Genomic DNA, 18471 nt, shown 5'->3' with positions numbered 1-18471 from the left:
GTCGTGAGTTCAATCCTGGGCTCTGGATCTGTTTGTGTGGAGTTTGCATGTTCTCCCCGTGACTGCATGGGTTCCCTCCGGGTGCTCCGGCTTCCTCCCACCTCCAAAGACATACACCTGGGGATAGGTTGATTGGCAATACTAAATTGGCCCTTGTGTGTGATTGTGAGTGTGAATGTTGTCTGTCTATCTGTGTTGGCCCTGCAATGAGGTGGCGATTTGTCCAGGGTGTACCCCGCCTTCCGCCCGAATGCAGCTGAGATAGGCTCCAGCACCCCCCCGCCACCCCGAAAGGGACAAGCGGTAGAAAATGGATGGATGGATGGATATTTTAGAAATTACCAAGGACTGAATGCACATGTTACACATTGGGGTTATACTTGTATGGCGCATTTCTACCTTCATGGTACTCAAAGCACTTTGACACTATTTCCACATTCACCCATTCAGACACAGATGGCAGGAGCTGCCATGCAAGGCCCTAACCACGACCCATCAGGAGCAGGGGTGAAGTGTCTTGCCCAAGGACACAACGGACATGACTAGGATGTGGCAGCTGGGGATAGAACCAGTAACCCTCAAATTGTTGGCATGGCCGCTCTATCACCCGAGCCATGCCGTCACATGTTATTGCTGAATACTGTCTTAGACCAATCTCCATTTTGCACCCCAAAAATGTCAATTCAAAATCAAAATCCATGCTTTGAACAACTATTATATTTTCAAATCCCATAAAACACTACACTGTACTGATATGATCTTTCATTTCTACCTTGGCTATTTCTTTTAAAATCTGCCCAGTTTGTACAACAAAGGCATATTAACTGGGAATCACTCGATTAGTTTGTGAGCAGGAGAGTTGACCAAATCCTGGTGCATTTACTTTGCAAGAATTATGAATAAACTTGAAACAATACTTGAGCCAAAGACAAGTTTATGCAGTAAATATTAGAGCTTATAAACATGGGTGTTCTGTTTTATTGCATTGTTTGAAATATCAATCATTCATCCGTCCATTTATTCATCCATCCATCATCCGCTAATCTGAGGTCGGGTCGCGGGGGCAACAGCCTAAGCAGATAAGCGCAGACTTCCCTCTCCCTGGTTACTATGTCGAGCTCTTCCCAGGGGACACAGTCTCTCCAATGTGTCCTCGGCCTCCAACCGGTTGGACGTACCCTAACATCTCTCCAGGGAGGCGTCTGAGGGGCATCCTGACCATATGCCTGAGCCACTTTATTCGGCTCCTCTCAATGTGGAGGAGCAGCGAATTTACTTTGAGTTCCTGCCGAATGACAGAGCTTCTCGTTCTATCTCTAAGAAAAAGCACCGCCACCCTGCAGAGGAAAGTCATTCCGGCCGCTTGCACTATACCTGCAATCTTGTCTTTTCGGTCACTACCCAAATCTCATGACCATCGGTGAGGGTAGGAACTCAAATCGACCAGCTAATTCACCATGACGGGCCGTTGCAGCGTCTGCTGTGATACAGACTCTGCATCTCACAATCTCACGATCAATTGTTCCCCTACTCGTGAACAAGATCCCGTGGTACATGAACTCCTCCATTTGACACAAGATCTCATCCCCAACAATGGACTTTGAGTTGCTGATTCTCATCCCAGTTGCTTCACACTCGTAGAACTAAAGATCATGGCCCGATGGAGACAACAGGACCAAATCATCTGCAAAAAACAGAGATGCAATCTTGAAGCCGCAAAATGGATCCCTGTCCACCTGCTCAGTGGCCTTGTGGTTAGGGTGTCCGCCCTGAGACTGGAAGGTCGTGAGTTCAAACCCCGGCCGAGTCATACCAAAGACTATAAAAATGGGACCCATTGCCTCCCTGATTGGCACTTAGCATCAAAGGTTGGAATTGGGTGTTAAATCACCAAATAATTCACGAGGGCGGCCACCGCTGCTGCTCACTACTCCCCTCACCTCCCAGGGGTGAAGATGGGGATGGGTCAAATGCAGAGGATAATTTCACCACACTTAGTGTGTGAGTGACTATCGTTGGGACTTTAACTTTTATCTTTAACTTAAATCCCTTGATTCTGTTAATACAAGTGATGAACAGACCTGTTGACAAATGACTCCAACCCTCACAGGAAACAGACAAAGCTCTGACACTGGTCATACAGGTATTGGACGCCCAAAATTATTTCCTCCCTGAGAATTCCCAACAGGATTTTGTGAGGGACACGATCAAATGTCTTTTCCAAATACAGAAAACACATTTAGAGTGGTTGGGCAAACTTCCATGCACCCTCAGGGACTCTACCGAGTGTATAAAGAGGGTCCACACTTCCGGTACCAGGACAAAAAAAACCCTGTTCCTCCTAAAATATGAGGTTTGACTACCCGGCGAAGCCTCCTCTCCAGTAAACTTTACTAGGAAGGCTGGGAAGGTAGGAACACACCCTCTGGTGCATGAAACAAAGGTTCGTTCAAGAAACACTTATGATAAAATACATGATATTACCTGCCAAAATTTGCGGGCAAGTACTCCAGGAAGGCATCGTTTAAAAAGAGTTGAGTCAGATTCAGGAGTTGTGTAAAACCATCTGGGAGCCTGGAAGGCAAAAACAGTAAGCATATACGGTAGTAGAAAGGAGAAATGAGAACAACATGACTTTAATTGTCCTTTTTAATATATCAGAAACAGGAAACTTCACATATGAAGATACTCTAATTTCATTTTATCGTAACCCAAAGATGTGCATAGGAGGTATGCTGTACATTGAAGCTTACTGTTAATAATAAGCTAAACCGGGGCTTATCAAAGTTTGGCACAGTGGTCACAGTTCTTTTTTTTTTTTTCTCTCTCAAAGTTAATTTGGCTTTTTACATAGCTGAAGTTAGTTTAGCGGGTTTTAACAACATGCTTGTGAAGATTGAACAGTGAAGACTGCACAATGCCAGTCAAATGCTCGTTCCAATATGTCTTACTTGGTGATAGGGTTGACACTGGCCTCGACCACTGACAGGCCTTTACAGCATTTGATATTATCTGGAAACTCTTGAATACCTGTTAGAAAAAGTATGAGGGAAGAAAAATGTCATAATATGCATGAGTCACATATGTTTGTATTTTGTGGTGCACAATTCCAAGACAATAAAAGTAGCTTTAATCAACCCTAGAATGTGATTGTTACCGTCATTGTGAGGTTTAATTGAATTGCACTGGAGACTTTGTCATCTGAATGAAATTGTAATTGCAGTAGAGATAATCATAATCTTTAAAGATCGAGTAAGAAATAAGTACCGGTATGTCTTTTTTTGCCCCCGGTCTATCCGCGGTTGCAATGTGTAATTAACTTTTGTAACAAAAGCCCAGTTTTAAGACTTACAAGTCGGTTCAGTTTTTATTGGTGATTTTATATCATTGGTTACCAAAATATCACAACCTGTCCCACTTTTCAGCACTTTTGAATTAAGATATTTGATGAAGTGCTACGGTATTATTTTGAAGAATGGAATTAACTCAAACATCAATCAAATGAAAATGAAAATATTTAAACAGTCTCTGGTTCTTGATTACAGATAAGGTTAGGCAGCCAGACTGAGCCATAAATGTATTGTGTGGCATTTATTTAATTTCATTGCATTTGGGGAGTTAAAAACTAACCCAAGCCAACATAATATAATAAAATCCAACATGATCAAAAGCAACATAACCATAACAAAGCTAACATAGTATAACATACCATAACAACATAACAATTAGCATTAAGAAGATTAGTATTGTGTGCAGTAACAAGTTTAAAACCATCAGTTGCTATGGTGTGGATACTGATAACTTTTCATAGATGATTTTTAATGTTTTCTTCAGACTGCATTTTAGTTCATACTGAACTCAGTTATTGCACGGCGTCACTCTGACATCGGTCTGTGCCTGCAACTAGATATGTACAGCAGAGTAAATGCGATAACTTTTTTGAGGACACCTAATTGGCGATCACCACGGCAATGACAGAAATACTACGGACATTAATTCAAGCCAGTGGTTAGCATGCTAGCATTGGGACAGATTATGCTAGCATGCTAACGTAAACATGCATACAGTTAACAAGTGTCACATACCAAGTTATATGACTCTGGGGTAAACGGTTGCAAAAGTAGCTCAAAAAGTTAGCATGCTAATGCTAGCAAGCTAACGTGAGCCTGTTAATAGTAAGCGTGTGTCACCTACCAAGTTATATGACTCTAAGATGTATGCCTGGGGAATTAGAGAAAGAGAGTAAATTTAGCAAAAATAGTTAGCTGTTTAATGTTAGCATGCTAAAGTTTACATGCTAACAATTTACAAGTGTCACGTACCAAGTTATATGACTCTGGGGTAAACGTAATGTAACTTGGAAAGTGACACATCTTAACTGTGCTAATGTTAGCATGCTTGCATGCTAACATCACAGTTACAGCTAACTTTTTTTTTTCAAACGTTATGCTTTTTTGTCTAATTCCACAGCCATAAACCTTACACTCATATAACTTGGTATTTGAAACATGCTAACTGTATGCATTTTTACGTCAGCGTGCTAGCATGCTAACATTAAAATGCTAGCTTTTTTAGCTAATTTTGAATGAGCTAGTTTTGCATTATGAAGTTCATTTAAATTTGAACGCCAGTTTTCATTATCCACTCTAGTGGTACTTTTTTTTTTACCATTTTTACTGATGTCCAGCTCTTTGAGGTTAACCAGGCCGGCAATGGTGGTTGGCAAGTTGGACAAATCGTTATCAGGCATGCTCAGCTTCTTCAAGGCCTGGCAGTTGAATAGTTGCTATGGAAACACAAAGCAAATAAATGAAAAGGTTGTCATTTAAAAAAACATCTTACAAACATTTGTCATTTTTTGTCCTTTCTGTCCCAATTCTACTACTTTTCAAACAGATGTAAAACTAAGTCATCCAAAAGGTGTCACAGAAGATTGATATGCAGTGGTACGTTTATTTTCAATATTAATCCGTTCCAAAGAATCTGCTTAAAAATCGCAGTAAAACAGAATTCATTTATCCCATAAGAATTCATGTAAATCAAATCAATCTGTTCCAGACAGTCAAAAATAATAAAGCAAAACAGATTTTAAAGAGAATAACTATACATGCAGAAAACAATGCATAATATATATAAATCACAATTTAAATGGTAAATGAACATTTAACATCACTTTTACTTATACTCAAGACAGTTGGCAAACATGGTGAGTGGCGAGGGAAGGTAGAAGTACGCCACCTTTGTGCTTTGCTGCAACTTCTTTCTTGAACTCAAGACGTTTTTGTTTTTTACCTTCTTCATTGCAGTTCTGGCACTTGCAACATTTGACTTGTTACCATGTTAGTTGGCAAAGAACTACAGAGTCAGCCAGTGATGACATATTAGTACAGATAAGGATGACAGAGCTGGAGGAAAATGAATTCCAGGTAAGAGTTATGAGCAGGCTAGCATGTTACGGAGTCGGACACGCTCAGACTCAAGCAGTGTATTAATAATGCAACAAAACCAAAGTATTACTGTATTGTTGTATGCCTCTTTTCTGCTGCACGGCTCTTACTTGGCTGAAAACAAACTATTTTCTACTGACTTTTCATCACTGGCAAAAACAAGGCTTTACAGCAAGGAGGAGATTCATATGGCCACATTGGTCGTGGTTTACCTGACACATTAAAACATGACTAATTGGGGGTGCACTAGCCACTTTAGCCGCCAGACGGTAGTAGGGTGTTGAATATCTTGAAAAGTGTTTTGTGGAAATTCCAACTTTGACCACAGTTGCTATGTGGATTGGCACTTTCCATCATTTTCAGCAGACTGGATTACATTGTCAAGCCCCGTAAAACATTATTTTTGAAGAGGTAAGCAATGGCATACCTAACTAAGAACAATGAAAATTAGAATGGCAATATTTGATCAAGGGCAGCACGGTGTAACAGGGGTTAGTGCATGTGCCTCACAATACGTAGATCCTGGGTTCGATCCCCGGGCTCGGGGTCTTTCTGTGTGGAATTTGCATGTGGGTTCTTCCCACCTCCAAAGACATGCACCTAGAGATATAGGTTGATTGGCAACACTAAATTGACCCTAGTGTGTGAATGTGAGTGTGAATATTGTCTGTCTATCTGTGTTGGCCCTGCAATGAGGTGGTGACTTGTCCAGGATGTACCCCGCCTACCGCCCGAATGCAGCTGATATTGGCTCCGGCACCCCCCCGCAATCCCAAAAGGGACAAGCGGTAGACAATGGATGGATGGATGTATATTTGATCAAGTTAATAATAATAATGTCATCTCCATTGTGACTGAGAACTGTTGCTCATATTAAAAATTAAAAAAACACTAGCATTAGCCTTTTGTTTGCCAAGTCTTTGTCCAAATAATATATTGATCATTTGTATTGTTTGGTCAGGTAAAGCCCACCCAACCCAAAAAAAAGATTCACATCCGAATCACGATTGTTATTCGTTACAATTCTAAATCAATTCAACATTTTCAACAATTGAATTTTAAAAACTAAGTTTTTCAAGCAATTTTGCTGCGCATAATATTTATCAGGCCTCCATGGTGTTTTGTTCCATGTCCAGCAGGCTGCTAAAGACAGCGAGCTAGCTTTGGATGTTGACTATTTTTAACGCATGAAGGAGAAAAAATTACAGTCAGCCCTGTTCTTGCTGAAGGTAAATGTTTGGGCGCACTTCGGATTCTACAATTTCCCGGGTGAGGACGAGTATTTAACAATTTTCTCAAAGGTCCATCCATCCATCCATCCATCCATCTTCTTCCGCTTATCCGAGGTTGGGTGGCGGGGGCAGCAGCCTAAGCAGGGAAGCCCAGACTTCCTTCTCCCCAGTCACTTCGTCCAGGTCTTCCCGGGGGATCCCGAGGCGTTCCCAGACCAGCCGGGAGACATAGTCTTCCCAACGTGTCCTGGGTCTTCCCCGTGGCCTCCTACCGGTCGGACGTGCCCTAAACACCTCCCTAGGGAGGCGTTCGGGTGGCATCCTGACCAGATGCCCGAACCACCTCACCTGGCTCCTCTCGATGTGGAGGAGCAGCGGCTTTACTTTGAGCTCCCCCCGGATGACAGAGCTTCTCACCCTATCTCTCAGGGAGAGCCCCGCCACCCGGCGGAGGAAACTCATTTCGGCCGCTTGTACCCGTGATCTTGTCCTTTCGGTCATAACCCAAAGCTCATGACCATAGGTGAGGATGGGAACGTAGATCGACCGGTAAATTGAGAGCTTTGCCTTTCGGCTCAGCTCCTTCTTCACCACAACGGATCAATACAGCGTCCGCATTACTGTAGACGCCGCACCGATCCGCCTGTCGATCTCACGATCCACTCTTCCCTCACTCGTGAACAAGACTCCGAGGTACTTGAACTCCTCCACTTGGGGCAAGATCTCCTCCCCAACCCGGAGATGGCACTCCACCCTTTTCCGGGCGAGAACCATGGACCTCGGACTTGGAGGTGCTGATTCTCATCCCAGTCGCTTCACACTCGGCTGCGAACCGATCCAGTGAGAGCTGAAGATCCTGGCCAGATGAAGCCATCGCAAAAAGCAGAGACCTAATCCTGCAGCCACCAAACCAGATCCCCTCAATGCCTTGACTGCGCCTAGAAATTCTGTCCATAAAAGTTATGAACAGAATCGGTGACAAAGGGCAGCCTTGTCACAATTTTAACTTGTCACAATTTTCTCAAAGGTATAAATTTAAAAAATATAGACGTCATTATATGCATCCTCACTGCGACATGTGTAACTTGATTGACACGCACGGCAACCAAGGGTTTTGTAAGAAAACCGCTTAAGTGGGGAAAGCTCAGTATAAAGAAAGGACGTTAGTACCAAACTCGAGCGTCAAATTTTATTTGACCATAGCTTCGTTTCTCCAACACAACACAACATAACAACCGTCAAGAGCTAGAAAGACCAACCAAAAAGTTCAGGCCTTCACAATAAAAAGCCCTGCACACTGCATCCTGTCAGCCTGCACTAACAAAATAAGGGTCTCAGAAAAATACACTCACTTACACAAACTACCGAGCTAAGAAGTTAGTCTTCAATTCAGTTATTCTGAAGGGTATAAATATGAGTAAGCTAAAAACCGAGACTAGACTTATGTCACAATGTCAAACTCAAAGTTGTCTCAATGACAATTGTCCCATTGTCATTGAGAGGGCAATCAGGTTTCTTTCTCTCAACGGGGGGTGCTTACAAACATCAGTTGTCTACCAATCTAAGGTAATACGCAAGGACATTAACACATCCGACACATATGTAGGATTAACCGAGGGAGAATTCAAAACCAGATGGAACAATCACAAGGCTTCTTTCAGGAACCAAAACCTGCGGAATACCACAGAACTCAGCAAACACATTTGGGACCTCAAAGACAATAATGTTGAATATTCAATAACATGGCAAATTCTTGAATCCAGCACACCTTACAATAGTGGTAATAAAAGATGCAACCTATGCTTGAAAGAGAAACTGTTTATTATTTACCGTCCAGACCTGTCATCCCTCAACAAGCGCAGCGAAATTGTAACAGCATGCCGCCACAGACGGAAACACCTCCTAGGTAACACATGAGCCAATCACCACGCCCCTACGCCAGCCTGTACCCACCCACTCTGTGCCCTATATAAACCATGGTATGTGAATGCTCCCATTAAAATCTCCTGATGATTGAGGGTACCCCCCCTCATGAAACAGGCCTGTAGAGATGAAATAGTCTTGTGATTTTTTTTCCCACACATACATATATTGCGCTCTACTACGGTATCGAGCACTATTTTTTGGATAACCTTATTAAGACATATATATATATATATATATATATATATATATATATATATATATATATATATATATATATACAAATGTAACAGATAGAAAAAGGAAACAGCATATTTTGGTATTTTTTTATATTATATTTTTGTTATTAATTTCACCAAAATCCATCACATGATGTGTTTTAGTTTCTTTTTACTTTAAATATGGATTACCAGTAATATAATTCAAGGTTTTGTGGATTTATTTTTGTATTTCTTTTATATTTACAAATCTGAGCTTTTATTTTGAAAGTTTGAGGATATGACGGTGCGTAGCTTCCTGTCCCTCAAGTCTGCGCTGTCCCTCGCTGGGAGAGGAGTTATGTGGAGAGGAGATGACCATTGCACTCACTTTGTGTTTCATGTCACCGTCATGCAGGAATAAAAGTGAATGTGAGAAGTTGAACCAGCCCCGTGTCCCATTGTCATTGAATGAACGCAGAGTACTACACACACAACAGCGTAGTCGGGACCCTGCAGACCCGTTCCGGCTACATTGGTGCCGTGACCCGGATATCTTCTCCACGGATCATCGCCAGAGTGATCACAATGTCCCTTTACTTGTTACAACAACCACCGGGTTGTTGTAACAAGTAAAGGGACATTCCAGGGGTTTTGACACTTAAAAAAAAAAATAGAAAGAAAAAAGTGGGGAATTTTTTCTCTCTTCTTTTGAGATACTGAGGGTTAATGATATTTTCATCTCCATAACTTGACTTTGTGATTTTTTTTGTTTGTGTACATGCTAAGTGTTACTTACCTGTTTTTGATATCAGTGAATGAGTGAATGAAAGTTTAATATATTTGGCTAATATGACTGACGGTGGGAATATACAGAAGGTACTTAGCTTTGATGAGGGTGCTGTTGCAATGAGTTTTGGGAGGGGTGTGTTTCTGGGAGATTCAACTCCAGCTAAGGCTACAGTAGGTCACCCAGCTTTATCTTCCACTCAAGTGTATCATGATAGCATTACTCCAAAACATGTGTTCAACCCAGCCACTAGTTCTTCAGGCATAGGGAGAGGGGCTAGTGCAGTACGCCCCCGTGCCTCATCCTCCACTCATATGCATATACATTTTCCCCCATGCAACACAGGTCTGACGAAGGCATTAGTTATCCAGACATCGGAAACCTCATAACTCAGTTAGCTCACGAAATTGGTGAGAGCATTGCAAACCAGATACGAAAGACTACAGACAGTCACAATGACAAAAGTATTCCCACACCTAGTGCAAACAGAGGAGAGGGTCGTTCTGACTTAAATATGACAGGGGTGAAGTTTGTGATGCAGGCAGATGTTAAAGAGCCTCAACACTTCAGAGGTGATGGAACTGACAAACACACAGTACATGAATGGGAAGAAGTAATGGATGTCTACCTGAAGAAGAGGGGTATTCCGCCCCAGGAACATTCCCAGGAAATAATGTCAAGACTGATGGGAAAAGCTAGGGATATTGTCAAGGTCACTCTGCGCAGCATCCCATCCTTAAAGCCTGCTGGGGACCCCAAGCTTGTTTTTGACATTCTCAAACAACATTTCAGTGAGGTAACATATTCTTCAATGCCCTTAGCAGATTTCTACAACACCTTACCTCTTGCTGGAGAGAATCCAATGGACTATTGGATCCGCCTGAATAAAGCAGTGGATGTGGCTGATGAGTGTTTAAAGAGGCAAGGGAAGTGCATAGAGACCCCTGCTCATGAAGTTACAATGATGTTTGTGAAACATTGTCCTGACCCTGCACTCTCCAGTGTCCTGAAATGTAGAACAGCAGAGAAGTGGACATCACATGAGGTACAGGAGCATCTCATCGAACATCAGAGAGAGGCCAAGACAAAAAATCAAGGTAAAACATGCCGCCCGCCACAACACCGGCCATTTGGTGCCCATGTTCAGATTTCAACGCTGGAAGATGTAACTACTGACAATGTGAGGGAGCTTACCTGTGAACAGAACATGGCAGGGTCATCATCCACTCCCCCGGTTGAGAACGCTTGCATCCATTCACTCATCAGCCTGCTAGATCGTGTTTTGGAGCAGAAAGCTCAGGCAGTAGTAGCTGCAGCACCAAACAGAGAGCAAGCAAACGTTTTCCAAAGAAGTAAATGTAAAGTCTGCCAGGCCACTGACCACTCCACCACGATGCACTGCAGGCAGGAGAACCTGTGCATGAGCTGTTTCCGACCAGGTCACTGGAGGAGAGACTGTCGACAATGAAGGTCAAGACATGATGCCCCGCCCCATCCCATCCAGTCTCAGTCTAGAGAAGAACAAGGTGCAGCACCTTTAAACTAAATGGCTCACATTTTGAGAGGGGGCGTGTGAGCGTTAAAGAGACAACCCTCAAAGCTGGAGAAGATTTAAAAGAGGTGTATGCTAATGTGTGCATGTGTGCAAAGCAATGCCAGAAGATTGCACAGTAGTTATCCAAAACATCCATAGCGTTGAACCGTTTGGTGAATTATTTCATGCTCCAGTGATAGTCAACGGTTCTGCTCAGCTGCAATGATTACTCGACTCTGGGTCCATGGCATGCACAATAAATGAGACAGCAGAACAGAGACTCTTATCAGAGAAAATTCTGACACAACAAAAAGAACAGACGCAGCGCATTATCCTGGTCGGCTGTGGAGGAGTACAGGTGAGCCCCAAGTGCATGTATGAGATGGAGCTGGGATTGTATGGTGTAAAGTGCACGGTTCCAGTCCTGGTGGTTGCTGGTCAGAAAGATGAGATCATCATAGGCACCAATATGTTGAAGTATGTTGTCCAGCAGTTGAAGAACGATGATAATTACTGGAAACTTATCTCATGCAGTGCACAGGAGTCTCAGGAGTGTGAGCAATTTCTGGAGATGATGGCCAGCCTCACGAGATGGAGAGGGGTGGATGTACCAGACAAGGTGGGCACAGTTAAGCTAACTCGGGCGGTGACACTACAACCCAAGCGGGAGTACCTATTATGGGACTGGTTACCCAGTAATGTCCCGATGTCACCTGGAAGCACAGTGGTGGTGGAGCCCACTTCGTCCAGGTGTGTCCCCCGAGGCATCATGGTTGGCAGAGTGGTCACACCTTTGTGGGGAGATGGCTGGACTCCGATGAGAGTGACGAATGTGACTGAAAAGCCTCTCACCCTAAAAAGAAACTGCAAGCTAGCAGATGTCTCTCCCTGCATCGCCTCCGAAGACTTCACATTGCTGCAGGGCTCCTGTCAGAAAGAGAGTGACACAGACAAGAAAACACAGGACCGACAAAACACTGTTCATAACACTGACCTGAAACAGAGACTGAAAGACCTTGGCTTGGGAGACGTCGACATTGATGGTTGTCAGGTGAGCCCCGCTACCAAGAGTCAGTTGGTGGTGATGCTTGAAAAATATCAAGATGTGTTCTCAAAACACCATCTTGACTGTGGAGAAGCCAAAGGCTTTGTGCATAGGATACGGCTCACAGACGACCGCCCCTTCCGCCTCCCATATCGCAGAGTCCCTTCGGCTCACTATCAAAAACTGCGCCAGGTCCTCACTGAAATGGAGGAGCAGGGAATCATCCGAAAGTCAGTAAGTGAATTTGCTTCCCCCCTCGTGATGGTTTGGAAAAAGAATGGTGACCTCAGGATATGCACAGACTTCCGATGGCTGAATGCGAGGACCATTAAAGACGCTCACCCTCTGCCTCATCAGGCGGACTGTTTGGCTGCCCTCGGTGGGAACTCTGTTTTTAGTACCATGGATTTAACATCAGGGTTTTATAACCTGTCCATGTATGAAGAAGACAAAAAAATATACTGCCTTCACAACACCACTGGGCTTACATGAATATAACAGAATGCCACAGGGTCTTTGTGATAGTCCCGCATCTTTTATGAGAATGATGCTTAGCATTTTTGGTGACCTTAACTTTAGCAGCCTGTTATGCTATTTAGATGACCTCCTGGTCTTTGCCCCATCAGAACAGGAAGACCTCAATAGAATAGAGGTTGTTTTTCAGAGGCTAAGAGAACATAATCTGAAGTTAAGCCCAAAAAAGTGCCACCTGTTGCGACAGTCTGTGAAGTTCCTCGGTCACATTATTGATGGTGATGGGGTTGCTGTTGACCCAGGAAAAGTGGAAGTGATTGTCAAAATGACAAAGAAAGACTTAATGGAAGATGATGGCTGCACGCCTTCAGTTCGGAGAATAAAGTCATTCCTTGGTATGATATTTTACTATCAACACTTTACACCGAACTGTTCCTCAATCGCAAAACCTTTGTTTGCCCTCACAGCAGGTCAAAAGCGGAGAGGGAGGGTTGGAAAATCCAATCAGAAGCCAGGGGTTTTCAGAAAACTCAAACCTACAGACTGGACAGCTGACTGTGATTCTTCCTTCCTCAGCCTCAAGGAGAAGCTTTTGAACTGCGCGGTCCTCGCTCACCCGGACTTCTCCAAACCACTGATCCTGTCCATCGACGCTTCTCTCGACGGCCTTGGGGCAGTTTTGTCTCAGCTCTCAGAGGGTGAAGCCAAGGCTCGTCCAATCGCTTTTGCAAGCAAGACTCTCACTGGCTCACAAAAGAGGTATCCTGCTCATCGTTTGGAGTTTTTAGCGCTCAAGTGGAGTGTTTGTGAAAAATTTAGTCATTGGTTAAAGGGTCAGTCTTTTACAGTATGGACTGATAATAATCCATTGACGTACATAATGACCAAGCCGAAACTCGACGCATGCGAACAGCGATGGGTGGCAAAACTATCTCCATACACATTTGACATCAAACACATCCCTGGAACAAAAAACATTGTGGCGGACGCCTTGAGTAGGGACCCCTTCACCAGGTCGGTGAGTCAAAGGTTGATGAGTGAGCCGTACAAGGATCTTTTGGCAGAGGCTGAGGGGACAAAGGAGGAAAGAGTACAGGATGTTTTTCGGTGCAAGGTTCAATGTCTTCAGATAAATGAGCCAGGCTCTGTGACCACACATGCTCCTGGTTGTAATCGAGTTGGAGGTCAGGGCTCTTCTGCTGTTAAGTCCATCTGTGAAGCTCATACTAAGTGGGAAGTGGCTGCAGAGTCTCGAGCAGTACAGTTTCTCAAGGTTCTTCCTCAGATGGTGCCCTCAAAACAAGACACACTCCCAGCCCTGTCTCTTGAGGAGCTTCGGCGTAGTCAGGAGTCAGACTCAGACATCCAGGACGTCCTACTATTGGTGGAACGGGGAAATATGCCATCTAGGAGGGAGAGAAACCGATTAGCCTCTAGAGCACGAGCCCTCTGTAAACAGTGGCATCGTCTGAAGGTTCAAGATGGAGTTCTCTATAGAACATTTAAAGAGCCCTCTACTAGACATACAAGGTACCAGTTTGTCTTACCGGCTGCCCTGAAAGTCAAGGCCCTCTCTGGTGTACATGACCTCGCAGGACATCAGGGACAGGCCAGGACCCTGCATCTTGCCAGGCAGCGGTTTTTCTGGCCGCAGATGGAAAGAGACATTAAAAACTATGTGAAACGCTGCCAACGATGTATCCTAGCAAAAAGCCCTGAACCAGCTGCCCGGGCTCCCCTGGAGAGCATCTGCACCACTGCACCCATGGAGTTGGTGTGTATCGATTTTTGGAGTGCTGAAGATAACAAACAGAGGTCAGTGGATGTTTTGGTCATAACAGACCACTTTACTAAGCTGGCTCATGCTTTCCCCTGTGTAAACCAGACGGCGAAACAGGTTGCAAAGAAGCTGTGGGACAATGTATTTTGCATATATGGTTTTCCAGAGCGGATACATTCAGATCAGGGAGCCAATTTCGAAAGCAAACTCATCTCAGAACTCCTCAGTCTCACAGGGGTAGCAAAGTCACACACAACCGCATACCATCCAATGGGAAACGGGCAGACTGAAAGATTCAATAGGACGCTTGGCAGTATGTTACGCTCCTTACCCCTGGCAGCTAAACAACACTGGGCACAACAGATACAAACCCTGACTTTTGCCTACAATGCCACCGTGCATGAGACAACTGGGTACGCCCCATTCTACTTGATGTTCGGTCGAGTCCCTAGACTCCCGGTGGACATGGTTTTCAAGCAGGTCTTGAAGGATACCAGTGTGGTTGACTACAACACCTACGCCAGCAAACTGATGACAAGCCTGCATGAAGCTGCTAATATCGCTCAACAACATACAAGGAAAGAACAGCAACATCAAGCCGATGGCTATAACAGAAAGATTCGAGGCACCTGTCTGAATGTTGGGGACAGAGTTCTGCTCGCCAACAAAGCAGAGAGAGGAAAAAGGAAGTTGGCGGACAAGTGGGAACCCTCAATCTATACAGTTATAGATCGTAATCCCCAAAACCACATCTACAAAGTTCAGGATGAGAGTGGGAAGACCATGGTGGTACATCGGAACCTGATTTTGGACGTGAGCTTTTTACCAATCCCTGAACAAACTAGTACAGAACCGGAGCCAGGCGCCTCAGATGAGATCAGTGAGTTTCGGCCTCAGCCACTTGATACCTCGAGTGATCTGGCGGATGAAAATCCAGAGGACCAGACCTGCTCATGGGTGTGCAAGTCATCTGATGCTGACTGTGAGTCATCAGGAGAGGACATGGAGTCAGAAGAGGAGGATGAGACAACGTGTTCCCCAATCAGAGACTCTGATCGGATGTCACTTGGAAGTTCTGAAGCTGACACTGCAGGCAGTGGAAGCATAGGACAAAGAGAGGAGATCTTACCTCCAAGAGACTCGCCTGGTTCTAGTGTGATTCCCAAGTCCCCTTTAACCAATGAGCAGAATGACCCTTTTTCCAGTCTTCCTGACATAAGTGACACAAGACCTTGTGACATCATGCCCACAACAGTGAATGATAGTCAGGCACCTACACAAGATTCAGGGCCCGAGAGACATGTTGTCAGAACACGTACAGGCAGGGTCGTCAAGGCAGTTAATAGACTGATAGAGAATATGGTGCAGAAACCACTACCAAAGGGTATACGAGGGTTCAGAAGAAAGTCCCAGTCTTTGATGACTTTGTTTTAAAGTGGAACAATAGAGGCATAGCCTGTATTTTTTGTAGTATTTTTCAGTAAAAGTACTCTTTTGGTCTGATGTGGGAAATGTTCTCATTGGTGGAATTGTGTACCAAGATTTTATGTGATGTACAAGGCATCATATTAACTAGGAGAGGCAGTAGCCTGATCAACTAGTGTTCTCTCTGAACTTATTATATAAGTAGCTTATAAGCTGGTTTAAGGACTTATATTCCAGGGGACATCTTGGTTTGAGTGAATTTTGAACATTGTATCCCTTTCATCATTTTCGATTATTGAATACAGTACTCTCCATATGTTCAGGATTTTGGAGAAATTAAGGAGGGGTGAATGTAACAGATAGAAAAAGGAAACAGCATATTTTGGTATTTTTTTATATTATATTTTTGTTATTAATTTCACCAAAATCCACCACATGATGTGTTTTAGTTTCTTTTTACTTTAAATATGGATTACCAGTAATATAATTCAAGGTTTTGTGGATTTATTTTTGTATTTCTTTTATATTTACAAATCTGAGCTTTTATTTTGAAAGTTTGAGGATATGACGGTGCGTAGCTTCCTGTCCCTCAAGTCTGCGCTGTCCCTCGCTGGGAGAGGAGTTATGTGGAGAGGAGATGACCATTGCACTCACTTTGTGTTTCATGTCACCGTCATGCAGGAATAAAAGTGAATGTGAGAAGTTGAACCAGCCCCGTGTCCCATGTCATTGAATGAACGCAGAGTACTACACACACAACAGCGTAGTCGGGACCTTGCAGACCCGTCCCGGCTACACATATACATACATATATATACATACATATATACATAATAAACACTTTGACACCCTTGATATAAAATATCCAAGTCGTGGTAATGATATGAGATTACATTTCCATGATATTATATTTGCAACAACTCCAGTGTTACAGTTTAAAATCTCAAGGTCAAATGTATGGAACAAATATTTTAAAAAATGAATTAAAAGAATACATAAACATACTCAAAGACCCATATATACATAAATCTAGCAAAATAAACACTACTTAAATAATGTGACCCAAATTGCAAACCAATGCTAACAATAAAACTAAATTAAATACATCTTTATAATCAGATATTTATAACAAATACATATACAACATATCCGCAATGAGAGGAAGGCTTTTACACCGTGAAATACAGTATATAAAATACTATGTTCATATGAGTATCAGCTTTATTTCTTTCTCTTCATCAAAACTTGCTATGGTTAAAAGAGTGGAAAGGACTACGCAACCTTTTCCGTTTAGAATTTTTCGATAAATACCAACGTTTGCAGTGAAAAGTGAATACTACTACATTGCTACTGCTCATTGATCATTGCAACGTTTGAGGATAAATGGCAAGAAATGTCAAAAATGAACACTGTTGAACATTGTTGCTGCTTGTTATCCTCCACACTTTGTAAAGTAGTCTGTGTTATTGCTGCCAGCAGTTGAAAACAGTAATAATGAACAGCAAATTATTAATAACTTTTATCCATGGACATTTTAATTTACTAGGAGCAAAACAACAGTAAAAAGTCAAGTGCACTTAAAACGGACATATTGAGCAAATTATCTTCCTTGACATACCAGAAAGAAGATTTACTGTAAACATACATTGTCGTGCCAAATTGAAGACCTGTGTACTACCTGTAAGTACTGTACTTCACCACTATATAATTCAGAGTCAAACCTGATTTATTAATTTGCTATTTGGATCAGATCTACTTCTGATTGCTTTCTCACTATAACCAACTATGCAAGACTGAGAAACTGTACCAAAACAACACATTTATTCATTTGGGGCCTGTTCTACTAAAGGTTTGCATGTATTAAAACATGCGGAAACATGATAATACACAAAAAGCTGATCTGATAAGCTTGTGCTCAAAGGATTGTGAGCAAAATAAGGAGTGCAATCTGTCTGTCTTCATGAATATGCAGAATATATTATATTATTATTATATATTATCAGCACTCCCACAATACTGGGAGGAGAAAATGCAAATTTAATTATTTAACACATCTAGTGTGATTTATCAAGGCTAAAACTGTTCTGCGGCCGCTGTTTTGCGTCTTTATTTAGCACATGTAGAAGGGACATGCAAACTGCCAGTTGCACAGAAATAGCTGTGAGTAAGAAGGCAATCGTGCTGCAATTCCGTCCTTCGTATGGTTGTCAACTAGGGCTGGGCGATATGGCCTTTTTTAAATGTCTCAATATTTTTAGGCCATGTCACGATACACGATATATATCTCGATATTTTGCCTTAGCCTTGAATTAACACTTATGCATATAATCACAGCAGTATGATGATTCTATGTGTCGACATTAAAACATTCTTGTTCATACTGCATTAATATATGCTCATTTTAAACTTTCATGCAGAGAGGGAAATCACAACTAAGTCAATTGACCAAAACTGTATTTATTAAACAGTTATTAAAGGGGAACATTATCACCAGACCTATGTAAGCGTCAATATATACCTTGATGTTGCAGAAAAAAGACCATATATTTTTTTAACCGATTTCCGAACTCTAAATGGGTGAATTTTGGCGAATTAAACGCCTTTCTAATATTCGCAACGTGACG

General features: G+C 42.8%; 1 protein-coding gene across 13 annotated transcripts in view; it reads right to left on the bottom strand.

Annotated features, from left to right (window-relative positions):
- The window catches only part of lrrc7 (leucine rich repeat containing 7), a 355766-nt gene that overhangs the window by 95796 nt on the left and 241499 nt on the right, over positions 1-18471 (bottom strand). For all 13 annotated transcript variants that reach the window (XM_061975629.2, XM_061975636.2, XM_061975630.2 and 10 more), the window contains 3 exons: positions 4669-4786; positions 2952-3030; positions 2485-2574 (listed from right to left, as the gene is read on the bottom strand). In XM_061975629.2, coding sequence (XP_061831613.2) covers positions 2485-2574; positions 2952-3030; positions 4669-4786 — 287 coding nt within the window. The remainder of the gene's footprint in view (positions 1-2484; positions 2575-2951; positions 3031-4668; positions 4787-18471) is intronic.

This window comes from Nerophis lumbriciformis, linkage group LG14, assembly GCF_033978685.3.
Source record: "Nerophis lumbriciformis linkage group LG14, RoL_Nlum_v2.1, whole genome shotgun sequence".
Taxonomy (NCBI): Eukaryota; Metazoa; Chordata; class Actinopteri; order Syngnathiformes; family Syngnathidae; genus Nerophis; species Nerophis lumbriciformis.
This window is presented reverse-complemented; position numbering and strand designations above follow the sequence as displayed.